General features: G+C 40.4%; 1 protein-coding gene across 7 annotated transcripts in view; it reads right to left on the reverse strand.

Moving 5' to 3' along the window:
* pcnt (pericentrin) overlaps positions 1 to 26,388 on the reverse strand; it is a 215,085-nt gene that overhangs the window by 26,737 nt on the left and 161,960 nt on the right. For all 7 annotated transcript variants that reach the window (XM_073046383.1, XM_073046379.1, XM_073046380.1 and 4 more), the window contains 4 exons: positions 19,452 to 19,649; positions 14,297 to 14,464; positions 9,162 to 9,357; positions 1,332 to 1,554 (listed from right to left, as the gene is read on the reverse strand). In XM_073046383.1, the coding sequence (XP_072902484.1) occupies positions 1,332 to 1,554; positions 9,162 to 9,357; positions 14,297 to 14,464; positions 19,452 to 19,649 (785 nt within the window). The remainder of the gene's footprint in view (positions 1 to 1,331; positions 1,555 to 9,161; positions 9,358 to 14,296; positions 14,465 to 19,451; positions 19,650 to 26,388) is intronic.

Consider the following 26,388-nt stretch of genomic DNA (forward strand, 5'->3'; position numbering starts at 1 on the left):
CAGCAAAGCAAAGAAACAAAATACAGTACATACCCACAGCTGCACATTTAGATAAGAAGGATTTAAACAAGATATTTTATTTTATTGGCCAATGTGACAGAAGGTAAGAACAGTAAAGTACGACTGGATGACAGATTATAACATCACATAAATTCTAATGACCACATTGCAGAAGGGTGTGTTAGCTCTGAAATGTAGTTGGAATTTACCAAGGAATTGCCAGAATTGGGAAAAAAAACAATGAAAAATTGACAAGTGTGAGCTTGCTTTGGTCGGTGCAGAATGTAGAATTAACTGAAGCAGTAAAATTATGAAGATGGATAACAAAGAATTAGAAATTCTGTCAAATAATTACACTTTCTGGACAAGTCTGCAAGCTTGAGCTAATAATGTGGGGTTTAAATCCCACCAAGACAGTTGCAAAATTTCACTGGAAGCAAACTGAGTGGAAAATCCTACAAAAGGTAGTGGATTTGGCCCAATACATCACGGGTAAAACACTCCCAACCATTGAGCACATCTACATGAAACATTGCCATAGAAAAGCAGCATCCATCATCAAAGATCCTCACCATCCAGACCATGATCTTTTCTCACTGCTGCCATCAGGTAGAAGGTACAAGTGCCTCAGGATACCACACCACCATGTTCAAATACAGTTAATACCCCTCAACCATCAGGCTCTTGGACAAAAGGGGACAACTACACTCATTCTACTTCGTTGTTTCCACAACTGATGGTCTCACTTTATGGACTTTATCTTGTTATTTCATGTTCGTTATTTGTTGTTTTTTTTAATTATTTGCAGTTTGTTGTCCATTGATCCTGTTTACTGTTCTATAGATTTGCTAGGTATGCCTGCAGGAAAAGAATCTCGGGGTTGTATGTGGTGACATGAATGTACTCTGATAATAAATTTACTTTGAACTTTAAAATTCAGAATTAAAAACAAGCCGAATATCTTTAATGATGAACACAATACTGTAAACATGATGATTCACAAAATCAAAAAAAATTAGCTTTTACACTGTTCTTTATGTGGCTCCAGACAATCAGCAGAATGGATAAACACTGGAGATTCTGCAGATGCTGGAAATCCAGAACAACACACACAAAATGCTGGTGGAACTTAGCAGGTCAGGCAGCATCTATGGAGAGGACTAAAGAGTCAATGTTTCGGGCTGAAATCCTTCATCAGGATGATCTGAATGGCCTCTGAGTCTATATTACTTCGGATGATTTACTGGTTAAGCAGTTTAACAATCCTGGCTGTCACTATTAAATGCAACCATGTCTCTCTTTTCTATAGACAGTGTCGACCAAGTACAAACCTGAGTTTCTGGAGGTTTTGCTGTAGTTCATGTCGCGTTTTTAATGCAGACTCCAATTCAACTGTGACCTCAGAGAGTTCTGACTTCATCTCTGACACTGCAGTTTGTTCATTCTGCAAGTGTTGGTGCAGTTCAGTCGATCGGTCCTGCTCTGTTCTGAGGGAACTCCGCAGATCATTTGCTATGATCTGTTCTTGCTGAAGCTTGTATTCAAGCAATTCCACTACAGTCAAAAGAACAAATATGCTTAGGAAATAGTTTGCTCCTATGAAGTTTGTGCATTACTTTGAGACAACTGTAACAAATCAAAATCATTACTTTTGCACATCATTTGCAATTTCTACACAATAGGAACAATGTAACAGCTAGGAGTCTTTACAATCTCCATCAAATCCTGTTAATGAACCATCAATTGTAGTCCAGGTTCCTGTGATTCAACCAGTCAAAATGCTCTCCATGTACTATTGAAATTTGCAAAACTTTGGTGAGATACCAAATCTCCTCAAACTTTTAATGAAGACAGAAAGCCAATAAAACTCTGACATCAGAGCTGTGCAGGCCAAGTCATTGAGTATATTTAAAACAGGTTCTTGATAAGTATGGGCACCAAAGGTTATAAGGAGCAGGCAGGAGAATGGGGTTGTGAGGGAGCGTGGATCAGCCCTGATTGAGTGGTGTGGCGGAATTGATAGGCTGAGTTGTTTGCCTGCTCAAATGTCTTAAGGACTTCTTTAATAAAAGTATGCATTAATTGTGCAAAGTGGTATAACGTCTTCCTACTTGTTTTAAGTACTGAATGAGAGAGTGACATTTTGCAGAGTGGGAGCCATTTGAAAACTGCAAGTCTCACCAGGAGTGAGTGAGGGACTGACCTCTTGCAGGGCGTGAACCATTTGAAAGCTGCAAGTCTCACTAGGAGTGAATTCTATTTGAGCCAACATAAAGGAAGAAGGTGTAAGCGGAGCAGCCATTGTTGGAATGGGGCAGTGTTAGAGAGGTCCAGGTTTGGCTCAAGAGATTTGGGCAAGCACAGACACAGGCTCTAAGTAAGTTTCTACCTTCTAGTACACGGCTAGTGTGCTGAGAATGGGTCCAGATTTAGTGGTATGTTCCTTGTGTGAGATGTGGGAACTCCAGTCTCCCTGATAACTACATCTGCATGAAGTGCACAGAGCTGCAGCTCCTTAGAGACAATGTTAAGGAACTGGAGCTACAGCTCAATGGCTTTCGGCTTATACAGGAGGATGAGAAGGTGACAGACAGGAGAAGTAAAGCGAATAGGCAGTCAGTGAAGAGTACCCCGTGGTCTTCCCCTCAGCAATTAAGTATACGGTTTTGGATACTGTTATTGGGGGAGTGGGGGGAGGGGGTATGTACCAGAGAGGAGCCGCAGTGAGCAGGACTCCAGCACTGAGTCTGGCTGTGTTACTTAGAATTGGGGGGTGGGGGGGAAAGAAGCGAAGAAGAGGAGTACAGTAGTGATAGGGGATTCCGTTGTCAGGAGGGCAAACAGGAGATTCTGTGTACATGAAAAAGGCACCTACAGAGTATTTTGCCGCCCAGGGGCCAGGGTCAGAAATGTCTTGGATCAGGTTCACAGTATTCTAAAGGGGAAAGGGTGAGCAGCCAAAAGTCGTGGTACACATTGAAACCTATGCCATAGGTAGGAAATGGGAAGAAGTCCTGAATAGGGAACATAGGGATTTGGTTGAAAGATGAAAAGCAAGACCACAAGGGTGGTAATCTCTAGATTGTTGCCTGTCCCATGTGAGGGTGAGAATAGGATGATTTGGCAGATAAATGCGTGGCTAAGGAATTGGTACAGGGACAGGGTTTCAGATTTGTGGATCATTGGGATCTCTCCTGGAGAAGGAACGACCTGTACAAGAAGGACAGGTTACACCTTAACCTGAGGGGAACCAACATCCTTGTGGGCGGGTTTACAAAAGCTAATGGGGAGGGTTTAAACTAATTTGGCGGGTGGGGGATGTGAACTGGAATGATAGGACTGAGGATGGGGTACACAAGTAGATACAAATGAGGAAGGACAGGTAAGATGATAGGGCAAAATTGCAGATAGTGGGATGAGATAAAATATTACATGGGGGCTAATTGAAAAATGAATACAAGATTGAAGGTGTTATATTTGAATGCATGCAGTTTACAGAATAAGGTAGATCAGCTTGTAGTGCAGTTAGAAATTGGCAGGTACGATGTTGTGGGCATCACTGACTGAAAGACGACCAAAATTGGGAGCTTAACATCCAAGGATACACCTTGAATTGAACAGAGCGGTAGGTAGGCAGAGGGGGTGGCTCTGTTGGTTAAAAAAAAACATGAAATCAAATTTTCATAGGATCAGGTGGTGTAGAATCCTTTTGGGTAGAGTTAAGAACTGCAAAAGTAAAAAGACCCTGATGGAAGTTATATACTGGCCTCCAAACAGTAGTTACGATGCGAACTACAAATTGCAACAGGAGATAGAAATGCAGGTAAAATGGGCAATATTGCGATAAACATCAGGGATTTCAATATGCAGGTAGTTTGGGAAAATCAAGTTGGTGCTGGATCCCAACAAAGGGAATTTGTAGAATGCCTACAAGATGTCTTTTTAGAGCACTTTGTGCTGGAGCCCGCTAGTGAAAAGGCAATTCTGGATTGGAATCCTGAGGAAGTAGTAATCATGATAGCACTTACCCTGCAATTTGATAGGGAGAAGATAAACTTAGATGTATCAGTAGTACAGTGGAGTAAAGGGGATTACAAAGGCGTGAGAAAAGAGCTGGTCAAAGTTGATTGGAAGGGGATACTACCAGGATGACAGCAAACAACAATGGCTGGAGTTTCTGAGGGCAATTCGGAAAAGCAGGATAGATACATCCCAAAGGTGAAAAAGTATTCCAAAGGGAGGAAGAGATAAACATTTCTGACAAGGGAAGTCAAAGACAGCATAAAAACAAATGAGAGGACATAAAATAGAGCAAAAATTAGTGGGAAGTTAGAGGATTGGGAAGCTTTAAAAACCTCCCAAAGGCAAGGGTTCCGAAGGAGGTAGCTGAAGAGATTGTGGAGGCATTAGTAATGATCATTCAAGAACCACTAGATTCCGGAATGGTTCCTGAGAACTGGAAAATTGCAAATGTCACTTCACTCTTGAAGGAGGGAGACAGAAGAAAGGAAAATATAGACTAGTTATCCTGACTTCAGTGTTGAGAAGATGTTGGAGTCTATTATTAAGGATGCGGCTTCGTGGTACTTGGAGGCACATGATAAAATGGACCAAAGTCAGCATGGCTTTCTTCAGGGGAATTGTTGCCTGACAAATCTGTTGGAAATCTTTGTTGTTTGCTTGGATTTTCAGAAGGCCTTTGACAAGGTGCCGTACATGAGGCTGCCTAAAAAGATAAAAGCCCATGGTACTAAAGATACTAGCATAGATAGAAAATTGGCTGATTACAAGGAGGTAAAGAGTGGAAATAAAGAGGGCCTTTTCTGGTTGACAGCAGTGGCAAACAGAATACAGTGTAGGAAAGTGTATGGTCATGCGCTTTGGTTGAAGGAATAAAGGCACAGACTATTTTCTAAATGTGGAAAAAAATTCACAAATCAGAGGTGCAAATGGAACAGGGAGTTCTTGTGCAGGATTCCCTAAACATTAGCTTGCAGGCTAAATAAGTGGGTAAGGAAGGTAAATGCCAAGTTAGTACACACTTTGAGAGGACTAGAATATAAAAGCAAGGATGCAATGCTGAGGCAATATGAGGCTTTGGTCAGATGGCTCTTGGGAGCATTATGAACAGTTTTGGGTTCCTATCTAAGAAAAGACGGGGTGGCATTGGAAAAGGTCCAGAGGAGGTTCACAAGAATGATTCCAGGAATGAGAAGGTTAACATATAAGGAATTTTTGATCTCTCTGGCCCTGTAGTTGCTGGAGTTTAGAAGAATGAGTGAGAATGTCACTGAAACCTATTTAATATTGAAAGGCCTAGATAGAGTGTATGTATGAGGATGTTTCCTATAAGTGGGTAAGTCTAGGGCTTTTCAAATGGTGAAAGGCCTTGATAGAGTGGATGTGGAGACAATGTTTCCTATGGTGGGAGAGTCTAAGACCAGAGGGCACAGCCTCAGAATAGAGGGCCATCCATTCAGAACAGAGATTAGGAGGCATTTCTTTAGTCAGAAGGTAGTGAATCTATGGAATTCATTGCCACAGGCAGCTGTAGAAGCCAAATCATTGAGCCAAAATGGAAAATGATAGGTTCTTGATTAGTTAAGGGTGTCAAAGGTTATAGGGACCATGCAGGAGAATGGAGTCCAGAGGGATAATAAATCAGTCATGATGAAATGGCAGAGCAGACTTCATAGATGTGAATGGCATAATTCTGCTCCTATGTTTAATGATTAGGGTCCAAAATACAGCTGCAATCTATAATCCCAAATCAATATCGACTGTAGTTGTGAGTGAACCCCTGCCCTTTATGTGTCAGAGGTTTCTGTGCATTGAAAAATGCAGTCTCAAACATATCGTAACCCAGAACCTATCATACTTTCAATTGAGAAATTGCACAGAACAAGCCAATTAGGCAGGCAGGCATTCTAATTGTGATTCTGTCAAGTAAATGGCCTAATTAGCCTGTTACAGCCTGGGAGGTGGCAAATTGAATGATCATGCCTTTACTAGCTCTGCACAAGAATAACTCAGCTGGTCCCACTCCACACAATTCTGTCTTTTTTTTTGCAAATCAGTGTATTCCAATTAATTGGGACACATCAGCCAGTATATTTTGGCTCAATTAAGTGGCTAACCAATTAGCTAGTTTGATGGAAAAGTTAAACAGATAAAAAGGCAAACTACTGTTTAACTGTGAAACAAATTATGTATTTAAATGAACACAGAACAAATTAGAACACTACCAATACTGTCTGGAATCCACTGTACTTGTCTAGTTCACATGTGAATGCTGTAACTAAATCAGTTTTCACTACCAGTAATGATTCCAAGTTCATTGTATGTTTCTGGATTTGTCATCCATGTGACAATGCAAACGGTTTCTCTGTATATTCTCCAATCTTTCATAACTTTAATTACTGCCATCAAATCCCCTCTAAATCATCCCCGCCAAGCTTCCTGAGTCTATGCAACTGGATCCCCTTTCCCAAGCAACACACACAAAATGCTGGTGAAACGCAGCAGGCCAGGCAGCATCTATAGGAAGAAGTACAGTCGACTTTTCAGGCCGAGACCCTTCATCAGACTCTCCCACCCCCACCAATGACCCTTTCTCCCGTCTTCAACCTTCAGCCTCTTCATGGACACCCACTCTGGTCTTCTGCCTGCTCTGGATCTCTTTATTGCTAACTGCTGTACTTCCACTAGCATTTTGTGTGTGTTGCTTGAATTTCTGCAGATTTCGTGTTTCCCCTTTCCCAAGAATCTTTTTAGTGTAAATCCTCTGCACTCTTCCTAAAGTGGAGAGAATTTATACCAAGATAACAAGTAAAGACCCAAAGACCATTGTTTTAATGTTAATCAAGATTTCCTTTCTCTTGTACTCTACCCTTGAGAATGCCATGTACATTTTTAACTATTCTCACATCCTGTGAATTTCAACACTTTATCACACTGTCCCTTTTAACATGCCCGCATTACCCATGTGCCACTTAACTTACTAACCCACAACGTCTTTCGAATGTGGGAGGAAACTATTATTGGATTGGTCTACATAAGTGTTTCTTTCCTTGTAGCAAATGCTGCCTGGCCTGCTGTGTTCCACCAGCATTTTGTGTGTGTTGTTGTTTCTTTCCTTGTAGTTTAACTTTGTGTTTATTTGTATTTTTATGTAATTACCTATATACATGTAATTGTCCCTTCTGATTCCAAGTGGTTGCAGTTGCTTTTGCAATAGCTTGGTTGTAGTTGTGGAAATGGTGTTATTTAAATAGAGCTTGTGATTGATTAACTGTTAATAAATGAAATTAGCAAAATGGTATAAGATGACCACACCACATGAGATGAATGGTGGGATCCTGCAGAGTGTTGAATAGAGTGACCTATGGTACTTCGAAAGTTGTGTTGCAGGTAGACATGCTAGTGAAGGAGGCTTTTGGATGTTCTTTTGCAGTTGTATAAGATGTTGGAATTGGCATGAGTATCAAAATACAGAGAAAAACCTTGTCTTGTGTACAGTTCATACAAATTAGATCATTACACTGAGCAATGAGGTAAAACAAAGTGGAAAGACAACACAGAACAGAGTGTAACAGCTGCAGAGAGAGTGCAGTGCAGGTAAACAATGAGATGCTAGAGGTAGATTGTGAGGTCAAGAGTCCATCTTACCAGATTAAGGAACAATTTAATAAACTTTTGCAGGTGGACAGAAGCTGTCCTTGAGCCTGGTGGTACACATTTTCAACCTTTCATGTCTTGTCCCTGATGGGAGAGAGGTGAAGAGAGAATGTCCAGGGTGGTTGGGCTATTGATTATGCTGGCTAAGATACTGAGACAGTGAGAAGTACAGAGTCCATGGGTGGAAGACTGGTTTCTGTGATGTGCTGAGCTGTGTCCACTACTCTCTGCAGTTTCCTGTGATCCCATGCAGAGCAGCTGCATACCAAACTATTATGCATCCAGATAGGATGATTTCTATGGCACACTGTTGAAATTTCTAAGTGTTGATGCAACAAGCCAAATTTCTTCAGCCTCCTGAGGAAGAAAATGTGTTGGTGAGCTTTCCTGGCCATGGCATCAATGGGATTGGATAAGGACAGGCAATATGATGGACAGGTATGATGTTCACTCCTTGGAATCTGAAACTCTCAACCATTTTAAGCTCAAGAACATTGATGTGGTGAGGCTGCATTTGGAATAGGTGTTTAGCTTTGTTCCCCCTGCTATGGGAAAGATGTCGTTCCTCTGGGAAAAGTGCAGAGTTCGCAAATTGCAAAGTGCAATTTATGAAGATGTTACCACGACTGAGTTATAGAGAGAGGTTGAGCAGACTGGGACTATTGTCATTGGAGTGGAGAGAATGAGGGGTGATTTTACAGAGGTGTATAAAATAATTATGGGCATAAATAGGGTCAGTATGAAAAGCATTTTTTCCTATGTTGTGGAAATTAAGAAGTAGAGGGCATGGGACAAAGGTTTAAGGTAAGGGAGGAGAGATTTTTTCACACAAAGAGTGATCAGTATATGGAGTGTGCTGTCAAAGGAAATGGTTGAGGTACATTCATTAACAGCATATAAAAAGTACTTGGATGGGGTTCTTGGATACAAGATTTTAGACTGGGATATGAGCACATGGAGCTAGCTTAAATGGGAATCTTGGCCAACATGGACCAGTAGGGCCAAAGGGGATGCTTCTATTCTCTATGATTTCATGACTGTATATTTTCACTCTGCACTTAGCCTGCTACACCTGACAACAGGAAAATGAGCTACACTATGCAATACGTTGATAAATTTCACCAAAATACTGAATTATAAACATTTAAGATACTATAAGATGAGGGCACAAATAATTAACCTTCCTGATAAGATGGCAGTTAAGAAATACCTGAATAAGTAATTTGCACCCACTTCCGACAAAATTATGATTAAAGGTACAATAATATTCATGGAGCCCAGTTATGGAAGGCAGGAAGAAAATAAAAGACCATCTTAGGAGGAACAAGAAAATACAAACAGAACTGGACTTGTACTTTTCGGCTTTCCATTCACTCTGAAGAACTAATAGTCAACCCTGCCGTTAATCACTGCTGGCTAGGAAAGACTGAGCAACTTCAGTTTCCCAATTGCTAAACTTGGGATCTTCCAACTATATAACATACCTTGCCTGCGTAGTGGCCACTCTTGTTTCTTGGCTTGCTCCTCTGCACAGGTGATTGTATTCTGCAGCTGCTGCAGCTTCTCCTGGTGTTGAAGGTGTGCCATCTGCAGCTGTGAACGGAGATCCTGCACCTCTGACAGCAAGCTGCTTCTGTCCACTGATAAGAGGTCTTCCAGGGCAGATTGTTGCTGCTTCTCCTATACAGTGAAAGTTACAGGACACAAATACAGATGTGAGCTAACTGCAGTCCTTGGACATGACTGTTCCTCCACACACCTTTCTGCAATGTGGAACCTGATTTTGGTTTATCCACAGTGTGAAGTGAAGTGAACATAATAATGCTGTACTATTCTATGTTCTATATAACCTTCATTTCTCTCTTCCTCACCCTGCACAGTGCAGTCGGGATAGAAGCGATGGATGAGAGGGGGCAGAAGGAACCAACTTACCTAACCATTTATGGGCAACAAACCAGAAGCTTCAGTATAGGGAACGTTTAAAACTTAATTAGAATTATTTAGATCATATAGTTTAAAATATAGAGACCAGGATTGTAAACATGTTGATATCTGATTAAAGCAAAGCATCATGGAGTGTCAGCATATCGGGCACATGGTTGACTAACTAGCTAGGGTGTGCATGAGAGGCAACAGGCTGAGCTTAAGGAAATAAGTGAAGATGAATCAACACCACTGGTTTAGTGGTGCAGTCAAAATGTAAATGTTATTGGACAACATAAACAATAGCATACCAGAATATGTCACAGAGCTATAGCATGGAAACTCATCCATAATAGCCAGTTTTTGCCCCCAGGCTGGCTCTATTTGCCTGCATTTGGCCCATAATTCCTCCAAACCTTTCCTATTACATACCTGTCTCTAACTGTAACTGTACCCACCTCCACAGCTCATTCCATATACTATCCTCTGTATGGAAAAAGCTGCCCCTTGGAGCCCTTTTAAATCTTCTCCCTTTCACATTACTCTAGATTCAGACTCCCAATCCTGAGGAAAAAGGCCATGACTATTTATCATATTGATGCCCCTGATTATTTTATAAACCTTTTACGGTCACTGGTCAGTTTCCTGCACACCACTGCCCAGCCTAATGAGCCACTCCTCACAATTCTGGCCCCGTAGTCCCAGAAACATTCTTGTGAATATTTTCTGCCTACTTTCCAGCTTAATGACATCCTTCCTATATCTGGGCAACTGGAATCCTACCTAATACTCCAAGTGTGGTCTCACCAATGAGTTGCATAGTTGCGACATGATATCCCAACTCCTGTAGTCAATGACCTGACCGCTAAAGAATCCCAAATGCCTTCTTTACCGTGCTGTCCACCTATGTCTCTGCTTTCAGAGAACTGTGCACCCATTCCCTAGGTCTCTCTGTTCTACAATACTTCCCAGGCCCTGTTATTTACCGTCAACATCTTGTCCTGGTTTAGCTTAGCAAACTGCAACACCTGACGTTTGTCAGAGTTAAATTCCTTCTGCCGTTTCTTTACCTACTTCCCACTTTAAACTTTGATAACATTCTTTACCGTCCACTCTACCACCAATTATACCACAAACCAACTAACCCTACCAAGTACATTCTCTTCCAAATCATTAATATAGATTTTATAGGATTGCTTTTATATTTATACTAACTGTCTATTTTGTTTACTTTTTGTGAATTCTATGTTTATTCTGTTTTTTATGCTGCATTGGATCCAAACTAACAACTACACACGTGTACTGAAGAATGACAATAAACAATCTTGAATTTTGAAGATGACACAGTACCGATCCTTGAAGCACACCACTGGTCACAACCCTTCACTGCCCATCTCAAACTCCTTCCACTAAGCCAATTTTATATTCCATTCACTTGCTCACCCTGGATCCCACGTGCTTTAATCTTCCAGGCAAGCTTACAATGTGGGACCTCGACCAAGACCTAGTTAAAGTTCACGTAGTGCTTATTTTACTATTTTTGTATAAAATAGTAGTGAAATTTGTCTGAGTGACATCTCTGTGGGTGAAGACACTGAGAGAGGTCAGAGGAGAATGGCCAGACTGTTTCAAACTGACAGGAGGGGACAGTCACTCAAATAACCACACGTTACAACAGTGGTATGCAGAAAAACATCGGCCACAGAAGATAACGAGCACACACTATAGCCACTTTATTAGGTACATGAGGTACCTAATAAAGTGGCCACAGTATTAGCCGGGCTGCTGATCTATATGAATATGCTTGTTCATATGGGGCTGAATGATACAAATATAAACAGCAATGCCAGTAGATGGAAGCATTAAATTACAATAAGATAGATTAAGTAAATGGTCAAATTTGTGACAAATAGAGTCAGTGTAAGCAAGAATAAGGTCATCTGATTCGGACCCAAAAAGCCTAAACTGAGTACTTTCTAGTCCTGAAGAAAGGTTTGGGCCTGATATGTTTTCTATAGATGCTGTCTGACCTGCTGAGTTCCTCCAGTGTTTTGTGTGTGTTGATTTGGAGTTTCAGCATCTGCAGACTTTTTTGTGTGAATACTCTCCAAACCAGGAAGTGTGCAGGTCCAAAATGGAGAAGACATCCACATAGCAATCTCACAAATACGGAGAACAAAGATGAATACAAGAAAGTAGAATTTATAAATTAGGTATTTTAGATGCTACCGCACAACTTAACAAGGATATTTGAGACATAAAGGTTGCAGTGTAATTTGCCACAACAATAATTGGACTCCAGAGTTAAATCATGAGAAGAGATTGCTTGGAAGTTGTATTCCATAAAAGTTTGAAAATTAAAGGGCAGTTTTATCAAAGTTCTCATTACATTAACAATAAATGATAATTTCGCTATCCGATCATTTAGTTGGATGCCAAATCTAGAATTAGAAGACACTTTAAAAAATAATTTGTCTCTTCATCAATTAAGTTTGGAACTAGCTCCACAGGATGAGGGTGATAGAAGTCAGAATATCTTTTTACCAATAGCAACTGAAGCTAGTTTGATTATTATAGGAAACATGACAAAAGAGTAAAAACAGAGAATCAGCTTAAGGAAAAGATATTACTGGAAGATAACTCAAGATAGGAGCAGCATGAGGGATCAGCCATCAAGATTATTGCCATAGGTAGTATAAAGAAGCAGTTCAGAGGACTTGATCACCAATCAGGGTCAAAGGTAAATATTCTGGTAGTACTGAAATATAAAAAGCTGCCACGTTCATGGTGCTGTGGACCACAAGATGGCCGCAGCAACAAGTAGATCAAAGTCCTGCTGTTTTCCCATTTGGATTGAAGGTCCATTCGCTTCTAAATGTAACCTAATGAAAAAAGAAGTTTTGACTCTGTCTGTTTGATGCTCACCTCATTGAATTCTGCATCATCCAGGTCATTGTAATATGTAGCGAGGGTATTATCACTGTAGGAAACTTTGACTTTTGATTCTTTCCACTGCTGTTTTACCCATTCCTCCACCATGTCCTTTTTATGATTTTTCATTGTACTCATTTCTCATTTTTCCTACTTTACACTGGTTTTCTTTACCACATATGATCAGGAGGGTGCAGTGAAGCACACATAACTTCTGTGACATCATAATGACAAAGTGACAGGACAAGATTGTTTCAACTTTCTTAAGTTAAATAAAACTGTGCTTCAAACTGACTGAAATTGTTGAAAAAAAGATCAAGTTAATCTGCCACTACTTTAGAAATTGTGGTTAATACAATCTTAATTGGCAGCCATTATAACTGACTTCAACAAAGATGCAATTATGCCTATGGTGTAGAGTTCTTTAGATAGAAATTCTTTCAATTTGCCAATGTAAAACAGAAATATAATTATAAAGGAAATTTCCTGTGAAATTATGACTGCATTTTGGGGTGACCTGGAAGGAAAACCCTCATATTTCTATGTTTCCATGACAAACTTGACAAAATCAATGCAACTGACTCATGATTTAGTCTGTGCTGAATTATTTCTTCTCTGCCAAGATATGAAAATAGGTACCAAAATTTGTTTCAAGACCTAGACTCAAGCAAAAAGAGCTTAGTTTCCTTATTAATAATGCTAATATTGTTTTAGTGTCAGATTTGTAAGGACTGTCTTGATGTTGGTAGCAATTATTAAGAGTCTAATAACGCTACCTTTATTCAATTGTTTTATAGGTGTACAACTTGAATTGGGAATTGAAGTTTATTTAAGAATTCAAAACCAGGAACTAATTTCACCTGCTACTTGCTGAATTCATACAAATTCTTTTTGAAGCAGAACATTTACAACAATCTTCTGCCTCACCTTATGTTTCTATTATTCTTGCAAAACCAGATATACTCTCAGTGGCCGCTTTATTAGGGACCTCTTATACCTAATAAAATGGACACTGAGTACATTTCCATTTGTTTGTGGTCTTCTATTGCTGTAACCCATCCAGTTCAAAGCTCAACATGTTGTTCATTCAGAGATACTCTTCTGCACACCATCTTTGTAGCACATGTCATTTGAGTTAATGTCACCTTCCTGTCAGCTTGAACCAGTCTGGCCAGCTCCCCTGACAAAACATTTCTGCCCACATAACTACCACTCATTGAGTGTTATTTTGTTTATGAAACATTCTCTGTCAGCTCTAGAGACTGTTGTGTGTGAAAATCCCACGAGATCAGCAGTTGCTGAGATACTCAAACCACCCTGTGTGGCACCAACAAACACTTCATGGACAAAGTCACTCAGATCACCTTTCTTCCCATTCTGATGTTTGGTCTGAACAACTGAACTTCTTGTCCATGCCTGCATGTTTTCATTCATTGAGTTGCTGTGACATGATTGGCTGATTAAAAATACATGTATTAACACGCAGGTGTATCTAATAAAGTGGCATTGAGTGTACATTAATGCCACCTAGTTTTCTCTGCAATCAAAAAGTAGTTTAATTGCACCTGCAGAAGTTTCAGTCCATTCTTCCAATACAAAAATTGATTAAAAAGTTGTGAATTTACCAAATCTGTCTTCTATCATGGAAGTTTCAACACAAAGAGAGGATTCTTTGACACAAGCCACAGCAATGAACATGAAGGGTGGAGAATGTAAGAGGGGTGGAAAGTGGGAAGATGAAAATGCTAATGTGTCTTATGTTCACCTGCTCTTTAAGCATACGTTCAAGCTTCTCAGTCAAGGAGCTCTCTTCTGTAGATGGGTTCTTCATGTACGAACGCAACTCAGCCAAGAAAGACTGTTGTTCCTGATTGAGGACAGCCTGCACAGCCATAAGTAACTCCCTCCGCCAATCAGTTCTGCTTGCAGAATCCTGTCAAGCATAAAACGGATGGAAAAAGGAGTCAAGACTTCTGGAAAGGAAATAATGATTGTAACCATGGGTTCATAGTAAACATCATAAATAATGACATAAAGACAGAAAATGCTGATAAATACTCGGCAGGTGAGATAGCATCAGTGGAAAGAAATAATGATTAGTTACAATTACTCACAGGTGCTCTATTCTTTCCCTTATATCTGTAGTATTGCATTTGCAAATAGAATGGAAATCAAGACTCCACCACAAATGTGTCTCATCCATTATTTATTCCAATTAAGGATGGAGTTAGATTGAAAGCAGAGGCTGAAAACGTGTCAAGGCTGAGTTCCTCCAACATTTTGTGTGTGTTGATAGGAGCTCTGATGGTTGGGAAACTAACAATTACAGGGAAACAGAAAGCTGATAACAAATTGGCTAAAAATAGAAGCAATGTGAAGGCTCTATAGTCTGTAGCGGGGCAGTCTGATAACAAGGGCCATGCTGTTCTCCTTGTACACATGCAAATAAAGTGTGATTGCAGAACGAGTACAAGTTGTCAAGAATCCGGTTCATCAATGACAAGTCCACAAACACATTCATTATTTGTGGCTGTCTGTCATCATAATTCTATGCTCCACTTTTTGTCAGTGTTTTCATCCTCTACAGATGTCCTCATTGTTCTGAAGGAGCTCAACTGAAGCTTGAGAAAAAAAAACATTTTGTTGCATCAAAAGATGTGCTTTTTATTTCATTTTTCCTATGCTACCATCTCTTGTTAATTAATCGTACCTATCTTTGACTTAATCATTCTTCATTTTACTTCCTCTCTTCTGATTTCCTGGGCTCTATACTTGCCTCAACCCAGTTACATTTTTAACATTTGTGCAATTTTGGTAATTAAACATTGACATTAAACATAAATTCTCATTTTCTTCTTTTACTGATGTTTCCTGATGTTGGGTTTCACTAAATATTTGCATCATTTTTACTTCTTTGCCCAATTTAGTTATCAGGATATTTTCAAATGTACACAAATCAGGAATGGTTATAGATTTATAGTCATAGAAAAGTGCAGCACAGAAACAAGTCCTTTGGCCAATCTAATCCAGGTCGAACCATTTGAAGTGTCTAATCCCATCAACCTGCAACCAGACCATAGCCCTCCTATCTATATACATATCCAAACCTGTCTTACAAGTTGAAATCAAAATCGTATCCATCACTTGCTCTGGCAGTTCGTTTTACACTTTCACCACCCTCCAAGTGAAAATTTTCCCCTCAGGTACCCTTTAAACATTTCACCCTTCATTCTTAATCCATGACCTCTAGTTCTAGTCTCACCTAACCTGATTGCTTTTACCCTATCTATATCCTTCATAATTTTGCATACCTCTATCAACTCTCCTCTCAATCTTCTATGTTCTAGGGAATAAAGTTCTTATCTATTCAATCTTTCCATATAACCCAGGTCCTCCAATCCTGGCAACATCCTCTGCACTGTTTCAATTTTATTTACATCTTTCCTGTAGGTAGGTGACCAATAACATCCCAACTCCTGTAGTTAATACTTCAATCCATGAAGGCCAATGTGCCAAAACCTTTCTATACAATTCCATCTGCCTGTGATGGCACTTTCAATGAATTATGCACCTGTATTCCAAGATCCCTTTGTTCTATCGTATTCCTCTGTGTCCTACTGCTCAGTGTAAGACCTACCCTGGCTGGTCCTTCCAAAGTGCAATGCCTCACACTCATCTGCATTAAATTCCATCTGCCATTTTTCAGCCCATTTCCCGCTGCAAGCTTTGATAGTTTACCTCCTGTCCACTACACCCCCAATCACGGTGTCTTCAGCAAATTTGCCAATTCAGTTAACCACATTATCATCCAGATCGTTCATATAAATGACAAACAACAATGGACCCAGCACCGATCCCTGTGGCACTTCACTAGTCACAGGCCTCCAGTCAGAGAGGCAACCATTTACTACCTTCTCCTGCAAAGCCAATATTTAATCCAATTTATACCTCATCTCGAATGCCAAGTGACTGAACCTTTTTGACCAACCTCCCACGTGAAACCTTGTTAAATGCCTTGCTGAAGTCAATGTAGACAACATCCACTGCCTTGCCTTCATCAACTTTACTGGCAACATCCACGAAAAATTCTAAGATTGGTTAGACATAACCTAAAACACAGAGCCACAGACTATCCCTAATCAGTCTCTGTCTGTCCAAATACTCATATATCCCATCCATTAGGATACCTTGCAATAACTTTCCCACTACTAATGTCAGGCTCAACAGCCTACAGTTCCCTGGTTTATTCTTAGAGCCTTTCTTAAACAGCGGAACAATATTCGCTATCCTTCAATCCTGCAGTACCTCACCCTGCAAGCTCTGCACTTAACTCCCAGAGTCCAAGGGAACACCTTGTCAGGTTCTGGGGATTGTCCACCCTAATCTGTCCAAGGACAACAAACACCTCCCCCTCTGTAATCTGTATAGGGCCTATGACCGCATTGCCACTTTCCCTCAGCTCTACAGATCATGTGTCAGTCTCCCAAGCCAACACAGATGCAAAAAATCCTTTTAAGATCTCCCCCATCTCTTTTGGCTCCATGCATAGATTACCATTTTGATCTTCCAGAGGACCAATTTAGCCCTTTGCAATCCTTTTGCTCTTAACATATCTGTAGAAACCCTTGGGATTTGCCTTCACCTTTTCTACTAAGGCAACCTCACACCTTCTTTCAGCCCTCCAGATTTCTTTAAGTGTTCTCTTGCATTTCTTATACTCTACAAGTACCTCAATTTGTTCCTACCTGCCTATATCTGCTATGCACCTCATTTTTCTTAACCACAGCCTCAATATCTCTTGAAAACCAAGAGATATCCTTGAATTTTATTTTGACAGGCACATGCAAAGTTTGTTTTAAAGACCTCCCACTTATCAACTACATCTTTGCCAGAAAACAGCCTGTCTCAATCCACACTTGCCAGATCCTTCCTAAAACCAAAATTGGCCTTCCTCCGATTTAAGTCTCAAATCAAGGACCAGACCTATCCTTATCCTTTTCCATAATTACCTTGAAATTGATATTATGATCACTAGAAGCAGTGTTCCCCTACACAAAATTCTGTCACCTGTCTCTGTCTCTAATAGGAGATCTAGTATCACACTCTCTCTAGTTGGGACTTCTACATACTGATTAAGGAAACTTTCCCGAACACATATGACAAACTATCTATTCTAGACCTTTTACAGAATGAGAGTCCCAGTCAATTTGTGGAAAACAAAGGGAAATTTTTAGCTTATGGTGGCTAAATTCATTGCAAGCAAGCATAAATGCAGAAGTTGGTGCTTCAGTGACCAGGGTTCAATCCTAGCAACCAGTGCTCTTTGTATACAGTTTTCAATTAAAGCATGCTGTGTTATTACTTGTGAAGAGTCTCATCTGCAATGGGAGAATCAAATGCTGACCAAACAGTTCCTTGTGATCATTTGGGTTTGCTGTCCTCAAGCAAATTAGGGTGGACAAATCCCCAGGACCTGACAAGGTGTTCCCTTGGACTATGGGAGTTAAGTGCAGAATTTGCAGGTTGAGTTACTGCAGGATTGGAGGATAGTGAATATTGTTCCGCTGTTTAAGAAAGGTTCTAAGAAAATATGCATACTTTCTAATTCCTTCACAATTTTGACACAAGTTTCATCAAACTGTTTCTCATCATATTTTCCTCATAATGAGTGCCACACTAGTGTAGCAGTTAGTGTGATTCTATTACAGCTCAGGGCTTCAAAGTTTGGAATTCAACTCCGGCGCCATCCGTATGGAGTTTGTACGTTCGCCACGTGACCACATGGGTTTTCTTCGGGTACTCCAGTTCCCTCCCACAGTCCAAAGACATACTGGTCAGTAGGTTAATTGGTCATTGTAAATTATCCTGTGATTAGGCTAGGGTTAAATAGGTGGGATGCTGGGCAGTGTGGCTCATTGGACTGGGAGTGTATATTCTGGCTGAATCTCTAAACAAATAAATTTTCTTGTGAAGTAGGCCATTTAGCCCATTAAGTCAATGCCAGCTCTTAAAGCACTCCTATCACTTTTATCCCCCACAGTACCTGTAACCCATTCTCTGTAAAACTCATCACAGTTCCTCAGTTCTACTGACCTAACCCCCTACAATATACAGAGGTCAGTTAACATAAACCCCCCCTACATCTTCTGGGGAGACTTCTACACTAAGGAAAGCTGAGATTTGGAAGCAAGTTGAAACAGTAAGGTGGGTAGGATCCAATACAGAGAAACATCTAACTGTGGAAGAAATTTTAAGCATTTGACATGCTAAAGATTCCTCTCATTGCATATTTCTCTACCTATTCAAGCTTAATTGTGGCAAGCAATGTTTCTGGTAATTTATAGTTAATATCACAATGATTACAAATGTTTTCAGGACTGACTAAAAACAAAAACTAAATCCACAAATAAACGGGTTTGGTTCACAATGTGTAGCTAATTTTTGAATAGTCTTGGGGAAATAAAAACAGCACCATTGAAAAACAAAGGAGTTAATGATGCTGAAAGCGAAAAGCTCCAGTACTGGCTCATGCATTAGAGCTGGGAAAAACGTATACTTATCTAACTTCTAAAAGTGGTATCTTTCCCTGATTAGGGTCCTCTGTTTGAAATCATAGTAATTGTGGACTGCACCTCATTTAAGTTGCAAACACAAGAGATTCTGCAAGCTGGAGATCCAGAGTAATACACAGAAAATGCTGGAGGAACACAGTAAGTCAGCTGGCATCTATGGAAAGGAATGAAGAGCCAACATTTTGGGCCAAGACCTTTCATCAAGACTGGGAAGGAAGGGGAAAGAATGTCCCCTCATTGAAGTTATGGTGTGTTTTCCAAGCAATGAGAGGAAAGACAAAAGTATTCCCATACGTTAGACTATGTTAGGTGTTGGGACATGTTGCCAAAATAATTAGCTGGATTTACCTCATCAAACTTGTTCAGTGCCTTAGAAAGCAGGTCTTTCAACAGCTGGATTGTATCAAGTAATCCCTCTTTCTCTTGTTGCCATTCCTCTATTGTTTTACTGGAGACAGACGCAAGCTGAGATCCACGGAGGTGAGAAGGCCTTTCTGTTAGTGAGAGTACACGGCAACCTTCCTCATGTACTTGCTTCAGCAATGCCTGATGGAGAAAGAATTGTGCAGACTTCAATCTCAACATTAAAAAAAAAGTTGGTAATTGTTCAAATTAAATACTTGATACGAGACCCTTGAAATGAAATTGCATGATTGGAAGGAAAGGTGCAGATTAAGTTACATAATGTAGTCACAGTTTTTTTTGCTTGGATAGAAAAATTAAGATGCATGGTATGAAATGAGCAAGTTTTATTAATCTTCAAAAGGACAACATAATACCAGTGCCCAAGAGCAGGGTAAGCTGCCTTAATGACTTTCATCTAGTAGCACTCAAATCTAACAGAGGTTGGTTATGGCTAGAATCAACTCCTGTATAAGCAAGGACCTGGACACATTGCAATTTGTCCATTGTCACAATATGTCTACAGTGGATGCGATTTAATTGGTTCTTCACGTGGCCTTGGACCACCTGGATAATGCTAACACTAACATCAGGCTGCTGTGCATCGACTACAGCTCAGCATTTAACACAATCATTCCTACAGTTCTGATCAAAAAGCTCCAAGCAATGTACTGCTACGGCATAACAACAAATTTGACAACATATGCCAGTGATATTAAAACTCATTCTGATTCTGAAGCATACATCCTTCCAGCAATTGACTCAGAAAAGTTCAAGGTAAATTTATTATCAAAGTACATGTCATCATATACAACCCCGAGATTCATTTTCTTGCACGCATTCATAGTAGATTCAAGAAACACAATAGAATCAAGCAACACACACAAAATGCTGGTGGAACACAGCAGGCCAGGCAGCATCTATAAGGAGAAGCACTGTCGACGTTTCGGGAAGGTCTGGGCCAGAAATGTCGACAGTGCTTCTCCTTATAGATGCTGCCTGACCTGCTGTGTTCCACCAGCATTTTGTGTGTGTTGCTTGAATTTCCAGCATCTGCAGATTTCCTCGTGTTTACAATAGAATCAATGAAAGATTGCACCGAACAGGATGGACAACCAACCAGTGTGCAAAAGACAACAACTGTGCAAATACGGGAAAGAAAGGAATAGTAATAATAGCAGCAAATATCAAAAACATCAGATGAAGAGTCAGTGAAAGTGAGTCCATAGAGTGTGGGAACAATTCAGTAATAGGATGGGGAAAGTTACCCCCTCTGGTTCAAGTGCCTGATGGTTGAGGGGTAGTGACTGTTCCTGAACTTGGTGGTGTGTGTCCTGAGGCCCCTGTACCACCTTCTTGATGGTGGCAGTGAGAAGGGAGTATGGTCTGGATGGTGGGAGTCCTTGATGATGGATGCTGCTTTCCCGCAACAGCACTCTGTGTAGACGTGCTCAATGGTGGGGAAGGCTTTACCCATGATGGACTGGGCCACATCCACTACTTTTTGTAGGATTTTCCATTCAAGGGCATCGGACAGCAGTTCATGATTCAACCAGTCAATATATACTCCACCACACATCTATAATAGAGTTTGTCAAAGTTTTAGATGATGTACCAAATCTTCGCAAACTTCCAAGAAAGTAGAGGCACTGCCGTGCTTTCATCATATTGGCATTTATGTGCTGGACCCAGGATAGAGCCTCTGAAATGATAACACTGAGGAATTTAAAGTTACTGACCCTCTCCACCTCTGTTCTCCTGATGAAGCCTGGCTGATGGACCTCTGGTTTCCTCCTCCTGGAGTCAATAACCAGCTCCTTGGTCTTGCTGACATTGAGTAAGAGGTTGTTGTTATGGCACCACTTAGCCAGGTTTTCAATCTCCTTCCGATATGCTGATTCATCACCACCTTTGATTCAGCCAGTGTCAGCAGTGTCATCAATAAACTTAAAAATAGCATTGAAGCTGTGCTTAGCCTCACGGATGTAAGTATAATGTGAGTAGAGAAAGGTGCTAAGCACAAAGATTTGTGGTGCACCTGTGCTAATGAGATTGTGGAGTAATGTTTTTGCCAATCTGAACCGAATGTGGTCTGCAAGTGAGGAAACAGAGAATCCAATTGCACAAGGAGGTATTAGTGGCAAGATCTTGAAGATTTTTGATTAGTTCTGAGGGAATGACAGTATTGAATGCCAAGCTACAGTCGCTGAAGAGCGTTCTGATGTATATACCTTCACAGTCCAGATATTGAGTGAAGAGCCAGTGAAATGGCATCTGCTGGTGACTTGTTGCGTCGGTAGGCAAATTGCAGTGGATTCATGTCGCTTCTCAGGCAGGAGTTAATATGTTTTATCACCAACCTCTCAAAGCACTTCATCACAGTGAATGTAAGTGCTACTGGACAATAGTCATTGTGCCAGATTACTATATTCTTCTGTGGCACAGATATAGATGAAGTCTGCTCAAAGTAGGTGGTACTTCAGGCTTCTGCAGTGAGAGGTTAAAGATCATCGGTGGACACCCCAGCCAGATGATCAGCACAGGTGCTTAGTACTCAGTCAGGTCTTGTCTGGGCTGAACGTTTTCTGTGAGTTCACCCTCCTGAAGGATGCTGTTACGTCGGACTCAGACTGAAATCACAAGGTCATCAGGGCCGTGGGAATTCATGAAAGCCTCTGCAAGTCTTTTGCAAGAGAATAAGTGTAACTGAAAGGTTAATTAATACAAGTAAATCCACAATTTGTACATGGGCATCTAACCTAAAATGAACAGGTGCCAAGAAAATGATCACTTTCTCCATCTTAATGACATGTATACGAACTTCCAAAAGGCATTTAGATGAAGTGCAACGTGAAAACTCATGGGTTTAACAGCCAATGGCAGTTCAGGTACAAAGTTAACTGCAGGACAGAAATGTATCACTGGACGGTAAATACAGGTATACAGACCACTGCTTTGTTTAATATACAGAGTTAAGGCTGTATAGCTGAGAAACCACCACGACCATGCTGCCCTTTTTGCCCATCAACGTTAACTCCATTTACTTGCATTAGGATCATATCCTTCTATGCCTTGCCGATTTAAGTCTCTATATATTTCTTAAACATAGTAATTGTATCCCGCCACTACCTCCTTCTCCAGCAGGGTGTTCCAGATATTAATTACTTTGTGTAAAAAAAACTTTTGCTTCAGGTCCCCTTTAAAACTCCTTCCTTTCACCTTTTGTTTTTGATACCTCCTACCATAGCAAAAATGATTCTTCTATCTGCCCTAGGTATTATGCTTCTCTTAATCATATATACTTTATCAGGTCACCCACCCATCTCCTTGAAGGAAAACACCCCAGACTATTTAATAGCTAGAATCTTCCAGGTCTGCCATATCCTCTGAATCTCCTCTTCACTCTCTAAAGCACACCCCTAGCTTCCCAATAGAGTGGTAACCAGAACTGCACACCACACTCCAAGTGTAACATAAAGTCCTAACACCTTATATTCCAACCTTGCCATATGCCTTAACAACCCTATCCAGCTGTGTCTCTCTGTTCCTCAACACTTCTTGTGCCCTACCATTTACTGCATATATTTGACTGCTATATGACTTTCCTAAATGTATCACCTTGCATCATGGCCTTGGGTATCAGTGGCATAATTTCAAATTGACCAGGGAACAAAAATCGGGTTAAAATAGTAGCTATGACATCATTAGTAATGCACTTCAAAAAGCCATAGACAAACTGATGAAATGGGCAGATGTATGCCACCTGCAACTTAATACCAAGTGTCAAGCAATGACAACTGAGGACGAATGTAAACTAATCTTTGATCATGTCAGCATATTGAAATCAAAGCCCCCCACCCACACCAACAAGACAGGGCATTTTATTAAAAACCAAAGAAATCAAAATTCACATCTCTAGGTAGTTCCAACTGGAACACTGGGTTCAGAGTTGGGCAAGTATAGGTACATTTCAAGACTGATAAAGAACAGTGAGGGTGAGGTTCTATGAAGGTTCAAGACATGAAGAACTTTCTGAACAGAAAATGGAAAAAATTGAAGACTTTGATAGAGGTGCAATCAGTAAAACAAAACATGAAAGCTGTTAGAAGTGGAAGGCATGTCAGCAATTAGAAGGAAAGATTCAGTAGAAGAAATTGGAAATTGGAAAGCTTTTGGCTCATCACGGACTGAAATACTGGTAGAAGTATTTACATCCAAATTTCTCAAAAAAGGACCTAACACTATAACAACTGGTCAAGCAGTATCTGTGGAAATAAAAGGTTAACTTAACATTTCAGGTCAAAACTCTGCATCAAGACAACTTGAAAGGGATTTAGATACCTATTCCAAGGAGGAAAATGTGCAGAGCTATGAAGAAGGGGACAGCAATGTAAATATGTTGATAGCTTTACCAAAGAGAAAGCTTCCTTTTAGGATTATCCAGCTAAGATTCCAATAAAAACATCAACTACAGAAATACATGTACAACACGAGGACCTTTGCAGTACTAATTACAAATTTTTGAATCTGGCTTTGACAAGAAAATGGCAAGCAGTTTCTGGATCATTTTCCCCAACAAGTCGAGCTAAATGAAGACCATTCCAAAACATCTATTACCTACCAAAAACAGCTAAATTAATTTTAATAATCCAGATTATCAGTACTATTTTGTGTTCACTGTGCCAACAGTTTAACCTTCAGCAGAATTAATTCCTTTCTGGAGCCCAGTTCCAAACTGACAAACAAATTGAGATGATGTTCTAAAGATGACAAATGTGGCCTTAAAATAAGAAAACCACAGATTGTGTGTTTAGGAAGAGGTGAGTACTCTTCATCAAAAAGCAAAGGAACCAGGAAAACACCCAATTGCACTTGCCCTGATATGAATGCAATGGAAAACAAAATTGCAGGAGTATTTTCAGTGAACTGCATCCACAGCAATTCTCTCTTTAACCTTACATGCAACATGGAGGTGGAAGGTTGAAATAACTATTTCTCCTTATGCCATATTCCCTATTGCTAATTTGTAAAAATAATTATAAGGTAATGTGTTTACTTATTCCAGGTTTTATCGCTTCAAGGTGTGTGTTCCTAAAGGTAGGGTCAAGGGGCACATAACATCCACATCGATCAATTAGTACCCATAATTACACAGAAACACTCAAGTTAATCCATCAACCATCCAGAAATCCAAATGGCTTGTCACCCAGCTCACCAGGTAATGCTCGCCACACTCTCCACCCACTCAGAGATCCCTGTCACACTTCCCCAGTCTACACACCAGAGCCCTAGTCCCACACTGCTTGTCTGCTGAGCAGGTTCCAGTGGTTCCTTAAAACTTGTTTCATTAGTTGGCCATGCTCTGTTAACAGGTTCACAGAATTATTATTGTATACATTTTAAAATGTGAATTAAAATTGTGTGAAGTATTAATAAAGTCACATTCAACGGACAGGAAAATCTGCTCATCCGGCACAAAATTTATGAGTATCGTATAACAGTGCTTTCCACATCCACAGACTTTCAGGCTTTTGAGTGCTCATATAAATCCTTCTTAATGCTGGGAGCTCTGATAACATCTCAGCTAGTGCATTTGGGACTGTATCTACCTCTGGGTGAAGATATTTTTCCTCAAATACACTCTAAATTTCCTAAGCTTCCCTAAAATCTATACATATTACTTTCAGATACATCTGCCATTGTGCAAAAAGTTCTACGTTATACACACTATGATGCTCAAAATTTTGCATACCTGTACCAAATTTCCCCTCAGTTTCCTCTGATGCAAAGAAATCAAACCTAGTCTATCCGGTCTCCCCTCATAACTGGATCACTCCATCCCAAGTGACATTCTGGTGAATCCACACTGCACTCTCTGCAATGCAGTCATGTCCTTCCTATGGTGTGGTGACTGAAGCAGAACATAATACTGCAGCTGTGGCCAAAGCATGGTTCTACTCTTATATTTTAATGAAGGTCAGCGCCCTCCACATCCAATTACACAATTAACTTTCAAGTTCAAGGTTATTCTCATTCAACCTTGCGCATGTAACACGGCTAAACGAAACAACCTTCGTCTGGGACCAAAGTGCAAAACACAGTATATAGCACAGAAATTTCAGCATACAGGTTTCCAGTAAGATGGACACTTGGACACAGCAGCTTCCACCGGGTCAACCAAATGTGTTACCTTTTTTAAATAATCATAAGACCTTGCTGCACATTAAGAACTTTAAGTTCTGCGGGTCTATCAGTGAGTTGCTCGCTGGTGGAGAAAATGAAGGAGTTGACCTACAACAGAAAGGCATTGCAGTCAGTTCACGAAGTGATCGTCTTAGTTGCTTTTCATGTGATCGCAAGACCCTGTTGGACATGATAATATGGAATGCTGCAAGTCCAGTTCACTGGTTTGTTGGCAGGACCAACAGTGGGGAAACTCATTGCGAGGACTGGGCCTCAGGCTGCGGTATCACCTGCTTGAGCCGTCCAGGAGAGAGGCCGAGTCCATACCGGAGGTGGTGTGGTGCAGCATCCATGCTGGCGTCAGTGTTGTCCACCAGTGTGTTTGGTGGAAGACTAGGCTTCAAGCCACAGTGTTGCCTGTTTACAGTTGCTGAGTTGGTGCCAGAGGCTGCGTTTGCTCGGCAGAAGACAAGCTGTATTGTAATCGACTGCAGACTGCTGCAACATTCATATACTTAGGAACTTGGACTATTAGATATTTTTTATATGAATTGTACTTTACTGCTATCTGTATACGTACCTTGTGCTGTGCATGACTGTTGGTACTGTGTTTTGCACCTCGGCTCTGGAGTAACACTGTTTCATTTGGCTATATTCACACATATTCATGCATAATTAATTGACAATTAAACTTGAACTT

This window comes from Hemitrygon akajei, chromosome 5 (assembly GCF_048418815.1).
Source record: "Hemitrygon akajei chromosome 5, sHemAka1.3, whole genome shotgun sequence".
In the NCBI taxonomy this organism is placed as follows: Eukaryota; Metazoa; Chordata; class Chondrichthyes; order Myliobatiformes; family Dasyatidae; genus Hemitrygon; species Hemitrygon akajei.